This window comes from Lycium barbarum, chromosome 5 (genome assembly GCF_019175385.1).
Source record: "Lycium barbarum isolate Lr01 chromosome 5, ASM1917538v2, whole genome shotgun sequence".
Classification (NCBI taxonomy): domain Eukaryota; kingdom Viridiplantae; phylum Streptophyta; class Magnoliopsida; order Solanales; family Solanaceae; genus Lycium; species Lycium barbarum.
In genome coordinates, this window is record NC_083341.1 from 82,330,152 (window position 1) to 82,343,269 (window position 13,118).

Here is a 13,118-nt window from a genome sequence, read left to right on the forward strand (position 1 = left end):
GACTAATCATTGGTCAAAGTATGGAAAAAACACTAAGTTTTTTCAAACAAAACTTACTTCGGGTACCTTTTCAACTCCTAAAATGACTATCCGAACGTCTACGTATCCTTGATGTATTGGGCCTACATTATTGTACGCAGAAAAAAATATCAGGTTCTAGATAAAATATTGACGTTTCGGAGTCTTGACACACGACTAATCGTTGGTCAAAGTATGGAAAAAATACTAAGTTTTTTCAAACGCTGGGGAAAAAATTAATGAAAGGTATAACGTGGACTGATCCACGTTATACAAATAATTTTGTATAACGTGGATTAGTCCATGTTTTACAACATATATTTGTAAAACGTGGACTAATCCACGTTATACAAATTATTTGTATAAGGTGGATCAGTCCACGTTATACCTTTCAATTTCTTTTTTAATTTTTCGGTGATTTGCTCTGACAGCCGAAATTTTTTTTTGGGATATAACGTGGATCAGTCCACGTTATACCCGTTTTGGTATGTAGCGAGAATTATTCTGAACGTCCACTTGGCACCAATGGTAGCCTCGAGACCCTTATCCCTTAATCACATACGTATAATCTAGCTAACGCCCACTTTTTTCCACATTCAAGATCCTCCCAGAAAACTCTACTAATTAATTTCCCTACACATTTCACATCATAAAATAATCCAATAACACATTCCCATATCACCATTTCAGCAGAAAATAACAAAGAAGTTCAAGCCAAAGAAGGAGCAAGAAAAAAGAAGTAATCAATGGCTTCCACTCAAGGTTTCTTGCACTATCATCCACCGTCTAAACCTCCCTTAGTACCATTGAAGGGTGTTTCAACACTCAAGCCTAACCAATTGGTCTGTCGTGTCCAAAAAGATCAACAAGATAATTATGGCAACAGTGTTTCTGTCTCTCGTAGATTGGCTCTCGCAGTTCTCATTGGTGCTGCTGCTATTGGTTCCAAAGGTTCCCCTGCTAATGCTGCTTATGGAGAATCTGGTATTTCCCCCATCCTGTATTTTCACATGTATTATTACTTAAAAATATGATCTGAATATTTATAGAAGAGTTTAATTTATATACAATGATAGTGTAAGATTTACCCTCTCATTAAAAATTAGGCATAGTACATAGATAATGCCTTAACGGGCAACTAAACACTCAAACTTTGAGTTTGAGAATGTACATCTAGACACCTCAATTCGTCTCCACTGCGTCTCGTGGACACCTAACACTGATGTGACACATAAATTTTGGAGGTTTCTAGATGATTATTTTGTTAGTTGGAGACTGACACAATGGAGACAAGTTAAGGCGTGTAGATGTGCATTATCAAAGTTGAACCAGTTGAGTTCAAGTTAAGGTTAAGGAGTTTATCTATGTACTAGTTTCTGGGCACGTGCGTTGCACGTGTGTTCCAATTTTATAAGTAAAATTTTTTTTTTTTGAAACGATAAGATTATATTAAACCATGCGTGTAATGAGTAATTGTAAATTTGAAGGAAAAAGTACAAGCTGAATTTGATAAATAGTTAGCCTACTCAAATGACTTGATTGGTCAACACAAAATTAATATTATGGATTGTTTAAGCAAAGTTAAACAGTTAAATTTAGTTCGATAGGTGGGATGTTTTATGAGATAAATTTTGACGTAATTAGGTGCCGGCATATGATATGGTTGTACATAACATAATACTTATAGATATCATTCCACATGTATGTTTCACCCCAATGTTTTATTTGCTCCATCATGACTATATTCTTATTGTGAACATTATATAATTAATGTTTTCAACTATGCTCACATCTCAAATCTTTTTGTTATTTCATTATGGCATAAAAAAGCTATTTAAGTTTAGATGATATATATAACAAAGTATTTAGCAATAAAAACAAATTTTGGATAGAGAAGGGGGAGCATAACATGTTTTATCAAAATTAGTTTTACAATCATAAACCAAAGCACATGTTGAGTCCTTTCTTTAGTTTGATTTTTTTTTAGTTTTTCTTGAACAATCCTATATTTTATTTATTAAAAAGACAAAAATAATAATTATAGTATTAAATTAAAAGAGAAGAAAATAGTTGTAAAATTCTAAATTACGAACGAAAGAGACGGAAATATCCTTTGACCAAAGATATAGCTAGTGAAGATCATATAACAAATTTAAGTAGGAAGAGTTTTTGCACCCGTAACATATATATTCTTTTTTTATTTACACATCATTCTATAATTTTAATGATTTTCACTCTTTACTTTTATGTATTTCTACAAAATCATACAAAAATAGCCTTTCTTTTGTTATTTGTGACGGCAAAATATTAAGCATACAATTCAAATATCCCTAAAATTAGTATTGTGTTGGAGGTAGTTGTGTACCTATTATTCGGCCGTCATCTGTTTTTGTGTGAGAGATTATATTACCCCTAAAACTCATTTGTGAGGCTCTTTTTTATTTATTTAATTAACAGTTCTTTTTAATTGTTATCTTCTTCTTGTTGTTGATCTCAAAGGATGATCGCTTTATCGCGAATTGCTTCATGCTATTATTTTAGTTTTTAGTTTAAAATTAAAGGCTAAGCGGAGATCACATTTGAGTCAAGACAAACCTTTAGCACCAACATCTTTGATTTTGATTGACGAAAAATCTCAACACCATTGATTTGCAAAGGGTTTACTCTAACTGCAAAAATCCAAAGAAAATTAGTCACATTTATTTACTAACATTTGCACAATTAATTAACATTAAAACAGAAGAACAATGCAAATATTATTTATCAGATTCCAAAAATAAAAACTTACATATAGAACATTATGACATTTATTTATTTATCTTTAGAATGAAATACAAGGAGAAGGATGAGAAAGAAGTAGAACGAATATTGTTTCTGATAGAAGTAGGAATAATTGGCAACGTGAATTTGGTGATTTGATGACAACTTTTATAAAGACGAATAAAGGCTATAATAAATATTACTCCTACAACCGAGTAGAAGCATAAAGGACGAAACCAACAAAAATTGGAACGTGAAAAGGTTGTCTTTTACAATGCCATTAAGAAAATATGGATATGTATAGCCTTTATTAATTACTGAAAGATGAACCAATTCATCCACGATTACTCTGGTTCAATGCATTTGATTTTATTAATTTGGTTTATTAATAAAGCTTTTTTTCTTAAGAATAAGAATTTCACTGAACTATTTAATATTTATTATATTAGATATTTTATGTTCAGAAAAGGCTCAAATATGTCATTGAACTATCGGAAATGGCTCATTTATGCCATCGAACTATCGGAAATGACTAATTTATGCCACTCATCAATACTTTGGCTCATTTATGCCATCTCCGTTACCAAAATGACTCATCCATACTATTTTCATTAACACCGGTTTTACAATACCAAATATGAAACGTGACCTCCAACTAGATAGTTGTGGGTGGGTCGAGTGTATGAGTCGGATTTTTTTATTAATTTGGGATTTTAAATTGGGCTGATTTAATTAAACTACGCAGACCTTTAATTGAAGGCGTGTCATATTTGGTATTATAAAACCGGCGTTAATGGAAATGACATGGATGGGTCATTTTGGTAATGGTGATAGCATAAATGAGTCATTTTCGATAGTTCGATGGCATATTTGAGCCTTTTTCGTTTTATGTTTTATTACATTTAATTTACAGCAAGAGCAAATTTGTAATCTAATTTTGAAGGTTGGAGCTTCTTACTTTTAGTAATATATGATGATAATGCCTAAAATTTAATTGGATATAGCAGGTTATTACTCTGTGTTTCTACTTACTATATCAATTTAAGTTGTATACATTGATGATGCAACTTAACCAATTATATCAAGTTTTTTCTTTTTTGGGTATAAAGGAAAAACTAAAAGGCACTAGAATCTTTGATAAGCGACACTACTTAAATATGCTAGGAGCAAAAACTCCATTTTCTTGATATCATTTTCCCATACAAGCAAATCTTCTTCATATATGTGACTTTCATTTGCCAAAAAATCTGCACACTTGTTTGCTTCTCCAAATGTGGCTTCCAACAAGTATCTCTAATCTTCACTGATAGCCTTAGAGGATGAAACTCTATGGCGTCTTGTTGGATAAGACTGACAACAAGTACACAGTCTGTTTCCACTTGTAACTCTATATAGCAAGGTATTACTCTATTTTCCAAGTTACCATGTAAAACTTTAATTTACGTTAGATAGTAATAGTGAATTCTTTACCAACACTAACTCTTAATAGAATGCATGATAGTAAAGCTATAACATTCTTTTCCTGTTTTTCTTTTTCCTCTCAAGAAAAGTTTTTTTTTTGGTCATAATGCCTTACCTCCTCTTTTCCCAAGAGGGATGGACATGCTCATTCTGGAAATAGATATTGTTTTCATACCATCATATACTTTTGTTAACAGACTTTGAGTATCAAAATATTAAAAGAGGGACATTGCAATTTGTCAAGCCTAATTATCCATCTTTGTAGGTATCAAGAATTTCGCCTATATATTGAGGATATATACCTATTGATGACCATTGACAAAGTTGAGCATTGTTATTTAGCAGTAAGCTTTCTGGGATAGTTACGTTTCTTGAATACGAAGGTGATGTGTTATGTTTATGAGTTAGCTTCGTAAAACATTGAAATGAAGTGAATGATGTTTTTGTGATGCAGCCAATGTTTTTGGGAAGCCAAAGAAAAACACCGATTTCTTGCCCTACAATGGAGATGGATTCAAGCTGCAAATCCCATCCAAATGGAATCCAAGCAAGGAAGTAGAATACCCTGGCCAAGTTCTCAGATTTGAAGACAACTTTGATCCCAACAGCAATGTCATTGTCATCGTTACTCCGACTGACAAGAAGTCCATCACTGACTATGGTTCACCAGAACAATTCCTCTCTCAAGTAATTCAGCATTCCCTAGTTCAGCATGCATTATCTTTATACTTTCTTTAATATCAGTTTTCTCATATGAAGGTCAATTGATCAAACCTAAGTATTATGCATCTTTTAGTATACTTCTCTTATTAGCTGATATATCGTCCTTCAAGATTTACTTTGTTAGCTCTGGCATGATGCCTTGTTACTTTGATTCCAATATTTCTCACTTTGGTTGACTGAAATTAAACTGCAAGAATTCTGTTTGCTCACAACTGATTGAGCATCGGTTTGGCCTTTCCGTGCAGGTGGACTTTCTGTTAGGAAAACAAGTTTACTTTGGCAAAACTGATGCGGAGGTAAGTTATTTAATTTTTTATGTATATTAGTACTCCCTCCCTTTGAATTTGTTTGTCTTACTTTCCTTTAGTCTGTTTAACAAAGGATGTCACTTTCTGTATAGTATTTAGTAACTCTTTACACCTAATCCTGACATATTTAAGACCACAGGATTCAAAAGTCTTCTTTATTTTCTTAAACTCCGTGCCGAGTCAAACTAAGAAGAACATTTTGAAACAAAGGGAGTAGTTTTTTTAGTTCACCATGATTAATGGTTCTCACAACTGGCTTTGTCATGTTGTTTGTTGAGTAGTTTAAGCTATCTAACAGAGTAAAATGGTTGCTTTTCATATGAGTAATAGTAAAGTTAACATATACCATCGAACTATCTGATAATTCGTATTAGGCTTAAGCAAATGCATTTTTAGGATATATTGCAAAGAGTTCTCATTCTTTTTCCCAGTGAAATGGAAGATGGTTAAATCCATGTATGACTGCTATAGGTTCATATTCTCAAATAGCCTCTTTCAATTTAAAATCAGAGTACATGTGGAGATTAGTAAAATTATACTTATACATGATTATTTTTTATCGCATGACCTCGTTTTTTCAACTCTAGCACTACCTAGTAAAAGAATAAGGTCCTCTCAACTTGCTAATTAGTGCTGGCAGCTTAGTTTAGTTTTCAAAACCCCATTAATACACAACATATGCTGGTCCTTTTCTTAAAGCTGCACTCTAGAACTACAAAGAACAATTTTCTTGGAATTTAGGGAATTCAGAAGGTGAAAATGGCATAGGACTAAATAAATAATGTGCTATAATTGTTGCATTTCTAGCCACTGAAGCATTATCTGAACATATGTATGTAAGCATAGGTGATAGGCAGATCCAGGGAAGGTTTTGTGTGTACAACCAACCGTATACATTTGTGGAAAAAAAGATTAGAAGGTAAGCATATAATAAGATCACACTCTTTTCTGAACCTGTTGACTCTATGTGGGATTTGGAATTACAGGGTGGATTTGAATCAGATGCAGTGGCCACCGCAAACGTATTGGAGACATCAAGTGCAACAGTAGGAGGGAAGGAATACTACTACTCGACTGTATTGACAAGAACTGCTGATGGAGATGAAGGTGGAAAGCACCAGTTAATCACAGCCACAGTAAATGATGGAAAACTTTACATTTGCAAAGCACAAGCTGGTGACAAGAGATGGTTCAAGGGAGCTAGAAAGTTTGTGGAGAATACTGCAAGTTCTTTCAGTCTTGCATAAGATTAATGTAAAGAGTATATATGGTGCTGAACTAATTGAGTTGGTCATGAATTGAACTCTCTTTATGCAATCTGCAAAATTGACGGATATTGTTGGAGGAAGCTAATGTTAATAGTTCAATATTTCCTTGTCACACGACACAAAAATCTCTCTTAGCAGGAACCTTTTTGTCATCCATCCCCTTCCCAGAACTTATTTAGGTAAAAATTATTTGAAGCTTTGGACAGAGGCAGATCTAGTACTAGAAGAATTGATAAGGTTGAGTTTACAACTTCTATACATGATAATGTAGTAGAGTTTTTCACTGACCGCTTAAAAGATAACTAAAGGTAATCCATTGTAAAATATAAAATTGGTAATCTGAAAAGTAAGCCAAGCTACTTACTACAATATGTTAAATACACTAGTGAAAAAAGTCTTTATACTATCATGGGTTGTTTGGCTGCTGTTATAGTTATGCAAGTACTAGTTACGCATGAATTAGTTACGTAGGGTTTAGTTATTTATGTATTAGTTGTTCTATCTTTTACCTTACATAACTATTCCCTGCATAACTAGTACCCCTTCTATATATTTACTTTTACAGACTACCATTATATGCACGCCAATTCCAGTTTAGGCTAGTGAATTTGTCCAACTCGATTGGCTAGAAATGACTAATTCAATGCTAATTACCAGAATGATCGCTCTTACTGTAGTTAGTATTTAAAATAAGCATATTCCATTAGAAGAGCAGATTGGAAAAGAAGTGCCTGACCACAATGGAATCAGAGAAATGGACTGAAACAGAAGGAAGAAGGCATAACTGTGTGAGGATAGTCCCCCATTTGAAGCCTCTATAGGTTGATATGTTGGCCAAAGTAAATCGCATGCCAACATTTATATGAGCTCTGCAAACAAACATATACAGGTTGAAGAAAATGGAACAAAAAAAAAAAAAAAAAAAAAAAAAAAAAACATAAATAAAAAGGAGGATCGCCGAACAATGAGATAGACTTTATATAACAAGATTACCTTAAGCTTGTCTTCTCCCGTCATTTCTGCAACATATTTCTTAATCTTTTCAGGTGAATATCCAAGTTGAGGATCGCCGAACAATGAGATAGACTTTAATGAAGTAATATCCCCAAAACTGTCCGGGATCTCCGTAAGCTCGCTACAGTACTGTATAACTAATTCCTCGAGCACGGGAAAGGATTCCTCTCCATTAACCTGCCATTCAGAAAAATGCAACTCATACAATTTTAGGAGTTTGAGATTCTGGAAGGTGACTTCTTCCATTTTCCATTCTTTCCCCTGGATGATTGGGTATTGAAGGTGGGACAGTGATCTCGCAATTCTTGACAGTGCATCAGATGTCAAAACGAAGCCTGCCAACATCAGTTCTTTCAAGCTCGAAGGGAAGTGAAAATCACGCTCAAGATGTGTATGTTCCAAGGACGCAACACAATCAAAATATGCTGAAACATGTTCAAATTCATTAAGGACATCCAATCTTGGAAAACTTATCTGCTCTGCTAAACACTCACCTGGTTCTTTAATGGTGAATCTAAGGACTCAAAGATTGGGAAACCTTCTGAAAACGTCCCTTGCATCTTCCAAGTAAGAAAGATTGAGCCCATATAATATTCTCAAATTCTCTAACTTTGAGTCCTATTCTAACTCTGTTGGTTCGTCGAGAGAACAGCTATCCATGTTCACATGTCATAGCTTTGCAAGACTCCATATGCAAGGCGATAGTACCATGTTTGATCCCTGGTTATACACCACCAGAGTTTCTAGATTCAAGAGGTTTGAAAATGACGGAGGGAGAGATCTTACTGTCGTCCGTATGTGTAACCACCTCAAATGAACAAGCATGCCTATTTCATTCAGCAAAGAATATCTCAAACTTATATTTGGCAGCTCCAACTTTTTTAGAAGCCTCAAGTGTCCTAGGTGACAGCTGTAGGAAAGATGGCATCCTGCATTATTCATGTATGCCTTCAAAGAGAGGAGGTGTTTAGAATAAGGATAATTCTTTCCTGGATCGAACGCGCTAAAATTTGCATCCAAATGAAGGATATGTTGAGTGTCATGAACAGTCATTCCACGTGGCATCAGATCTAAAGAAGAAGAAGAAGAAGAAGAAGAAGACGGAGCACTTGAACTTATGAAGTCAAACAACTTTTCCTTTGTAGCTTTTATCAAACAAAAATCATGCACAAGATCATGAATTTTGCAACTCGGTTCCTGGATAGTCTTGCTGAAAACTATTTCCAAGCTACTGGAAATTAGCTCATCCACATAAATCTCCATTAGCTCATCCACATAAATCTCCATTAGCTCTTCCACACTCTTCATCTCCGTCTGTTCCACAAGTCCTTCAGCACTCCATAAATCTGTCAAAGCGGATATTAAAATATCTTCATCCTTTCGATAGCTTGCGAGGTAAAGAAAGCACGGCTTTAGGTGATCTGATAAATCGTCATAACTTAATTGTATCACCTTGATCACTTCCACTTCAATCCTTAAAAATAAAGGAACTCAAATTATTTAGAACTTCAAGCCACAAAGCCCTTTTCTTTTCCTTCCTTGCAATAACTCCACCGATCAGATCAAGTACCAAAGGAAGCCCATTACACTTTCGGGCTATTTCTTCTCCAACTTCCAAAAGTTTACCAGGGCAACGTTCTTCTCCGAATACTGGCTTCTCTAATAACTCCCAACTTTCCCCTAGTGTGAGCAATCAAAGATATAGAGGATCACTGTGGCGTTTACCTTGTAAAGCCACTTCCTTTTCTCGACTAGTTAAAATAATTCTACTTCTTTTCTGAAATCCAGGAAAAGGTCTCGTTAGCCCCTCCCATGTTGCATTATCCCACAAGTCATCCAGGACAATAAGGTGCCTCTTTCCAAATAGCTGTTTCCGTAGCTTATCAGCAACGTCATTGTGTATGTCATCGTCACTGAATCTTTCTTTCAAACCAATAACTTGATTGAAAATTTTCTGCAACAACTTTTTATCATTACATTCCTGGTCGACTGTGAACCAAGCACGAACTTTGAAATGATCAACAACAAACTTATCATTATATACTCTGTAAGCCAAAGTAGTTTTTCCAATCCCTGGCATACCAACTATGGAAATGACATCTACCTCAGCTGGTCCACTGGCGAGCTTTGTAATTATCCACTCTGTCTCCTCCTCAAAACCTACAATTATTTTACCAGCTGTTGATGACTTTTTTTCAACTGGCTTGTTGGGAGAGTTTGCAACAATGAGACTCCTATTATTGGAGATCTTTGTTGATACCTTTTCTTTGATAAGCATGATCTTTTCTACGAAATCAGGAAGTAAGAAGATAAGTTGTAAGAGACCATGATCTCTGACAAGAATTGATTTAAAGGAATTTTCCGCCTCATATGCCACATCTAGAACACAAGTCCAAAGATCTCTATGCAACTCTTGTTCAACTTTCTTGAAGAATGATCTTATAAATTCAAGTCCTTCTTTCACCAACACAATTTCTTCCTTTATTAAAGCAACTGAGTAAGCATTGGAATTGAGCAAGTCATTTAAGTTTTTGAGTAGAAGAGTCATGAAAAGGGGTCCATCACTCACGGGGAAGCAAACCTGAGATAAGTTTGCAGGAGCTTTCAAGAAAACATTCTTGAGATCTTCCTTTAGGAGTTCAGTATTTTCCAGCAAGTCTAAAGTTACACAACTTGTTTCAATCATATTCTCTTCATTCCTTGAGTTCTCTTCTAAGTTGCAAACAAGAATGGATACCTCCCTGGTAAGTGCTCCAACACATGCCAAGAGAACAACATTTTTTCATGATAAATAACATCCTCGGGCACATCAGTAAGAATAATCAATAGGAACTCTATCATGACATGAAAATTTCGAGTTGAGGTGCTAGCAGTAAGAACAGTTACCATGTGCTCTTGCAGATGAATCGAATATTCTCTAAGAATGTATGACGAGGCTTTTAGTAGCTGCTGAATGAAGCGTCCAACTTCTGCTGAACATATGTGCATAACCTCCAGTTCAACAGGAATAATCTCCACAAGTAGACGAGCAAGCATGGGATTGACTCGAACTTCATCCAATATTACATCAGAATCATCTTTTTCATCTTGATAAGCCAAAAGGACAAAACAGAAGTTTCCTACTCTCTCAGCCATAAGTTGAAACTGAGGTAGGACATATTCAAATATTTCATGCTCAACGCAACCATTTATTTTCAACCGATAGAACTCTCTTATATTGCCACATACATTTTGAAGAACCTCATACTGAGTCATTAATGAGAAGATCACCTCAGCAAAACACTTAGTCAGGTCTTGGAGATTTAGGAGTGAATCCAAACGTTCAATCAACTGCTCCTCGGTCGTACTAGCACTTGATTTAGAATAACTATGTGAGATGATACAACTTTTGATATTTTTCAGAAGGGGAGGAACAACATGATCCATATCATATTTAACCAGCATGTCATCTCCTCTCTGATAGAGAACTGACTGAACCAGATTATCAACATGTTCTGCTTTGCGAGACATTTTTCCATGAAAACGATGCAAGTTGGAATAAGAAAGCTGAAGAAATGCCAACATAAATGTCAGCTCCAATTTCAGCTTTTCAATTTGATCCATGACAAGAGCAATTTGATCTTTCTTCATTCTTTAACTTCTCTATGAAATCTAAAAGATTGACAATGTCCTTGTGAAGTACAACAGATGACACCTGCCAAAACAACAGATGTAATATAAAATTGATCTTTCTTCATTCTTTAACTTCTCTATGAAATCTAAAAGATTGACAATGTCCTTGTGAAGTACAACAGATGACACCTGCCAAAACAACAGATGTAATATATATATCTGACAATTTTACTCTTTAGTCTAGACGGGCAACTAACATGGTTGTAGATGGCTTGCTTCTAAATAGACTATAAAGAGTATTTCCAATTTATATTTGTGAAACCTTCAAATAATAGAGTTTCTATGGATCTATCCATCCAACAATCTAATTGTATTCCGTGCATTGGGAATTTTTTTATCTTATTTGAATGATTATTTTACATTGCTGTGCACTACAGAAGGATGGATGAATTTTAATAAATAATTTGTTAAACCATTTTTCGGAAGAACCAAAATCTTAAGTAGATTGACGCTCATTGAGTCTCTAAACTATCATCAAATATATTTTTCAAAAGAGTACTGATTTCGACTTACAAGGATTTTTTAAAAATTACTGTTGGTTGGTAGTATGCTTTTTCATTAAGTACTGCTTATGAGTAAGAACAGCTGCTTAGTTAGATATCACCAGGAATCATGATGTTAATTTTGTAAAATATGTTAGTTACTATGGATGTTTATCTTATAAACTAGCAAACTATGCCCGTGCGATGCACGGGGCCCAATATGATTAATTTGGTTACTCAATTTAGTTAATCTTTATAGTTTGTACATTTTGCAAAGGATACTGCGATTCTCCTTAGTGAGTCTTCATTTTTTTTCTTTTCCTCTTATTTTTTCCCTTAATTTCTCAATTGTTGTTAAAATTTATCTTGTTTTGGTTATGTCCGCCTCTTTTTATATTTAGTAAGTTGACTATTCAAATATCCTACATGTCAAGTTTATAATCACAAGGTTCAAAAGATATTTTATTATATTATGCATATTTTTAATTTAGAACCACAAGATTTGAAAGTCTATCTTTATTTCTTAAACTCCGTGTCTAGTCAAACGTAGACACTTAAATTGAGACTGAGGGAGTACAATTTCAGTTGCTTTTTGTACAACTTATCGTTACTGTGTTCATCCACCTTGGGCGTTTGTTGTTAAATAAAAAAAAAATTATCTTATTTTGGTTGTGTCCACCTCTTTGTGTCCACCTCTTTTTATATTTAGTAAGTTGACAATTCATATATTCTACATGTCAAGTTTATAATCACAAGATTCAAAGGATATTTAATTATATTATAAACATTTTTAATTTAGAACCACAAGATTTGAAAGTCTATCTTTATTTCTTAAACTCCGTGTCTAGTCAAACGTAGACGCTTAAATTGAGACAAAGGGAGTTTATGTCAAATGAAGGAAATGAAAGGACAATTAAGACACTACGGACCCGTGGGGACTTAAAAAGTAAACAGACAAGAGGTAGAATTAATGTTCAACATCTGAAATGTACACATGTTAGTCCCCGCTTAGATGTACACACATGTTAGTCTCTACTTAGAGTACAGTTTTAGTTGCTTTTTGTACAACTTATTATGGCTGTGTTCGTCCACCTTGGGCGTTTTTATATAATATAAGAAAAATATAGAATAGAAAAATAGACATATATTTTTAGTAATATGGCCAAGTAATATGGGACGAAAGGAGTATTTCATTTATTAATTCTTAAAGAATGTGAAAAGTCAAGTATAGTAATGTGGCCAAGTAATATGGGACGGAGGGAGTACTTCATTTATTAATTCTTAAAGAACATGAAAACTATGAACAAGAAAAAGTGCACGGAGGAAATAAACATGTGTCAGAGAATTAAAATTGAAGTGCATACATGAGAAGAACATAAATATTCAGCAAGAACGTGAAAAATCAAAAGTGA

General features: G+C 34.3%; 1 protein-coding gene and 1 pseudogene across 1 annotated transcript; one reads left to right on the plus strand and one right to left on the minus strand.

Moving 5' to 3' along the window:
• The first annotated feature begins 613 nt into the window (after nt 1-613).
• Nucleotides 614-6,663, plus strand: LOC132641027 (oxygen-evolving enhancer protein 2, chloroplastic-like). The gene is made up of 4 exons (XM_060357880.1): nt 614-1,002; nt 4,694-4,926; nt 5,208-5,258; nt 6,257-6,663. The coding sequence occupies exons 1-4, from the start codon at nt 765-767 to the stop codon at nt 6,515-6,517; spliced, it is 783 nt and encodes a 260-aa protein (XP_060213863.1). The 5' UTR covers nt 614-764; the 3' UTR covers nt 6,518-6,663.
• Nucleotides 6,664-7,079: 416 nt separating this feature from the next.
• Nucleotides 7,080-11,243, minus strand: LOC132641026 (putative late blight resistance protein homolog R1C-3; annotated as a pseudogene).
• Nucleotides 11,244-13,118: the final 1,875 nt, after the last annotated feature.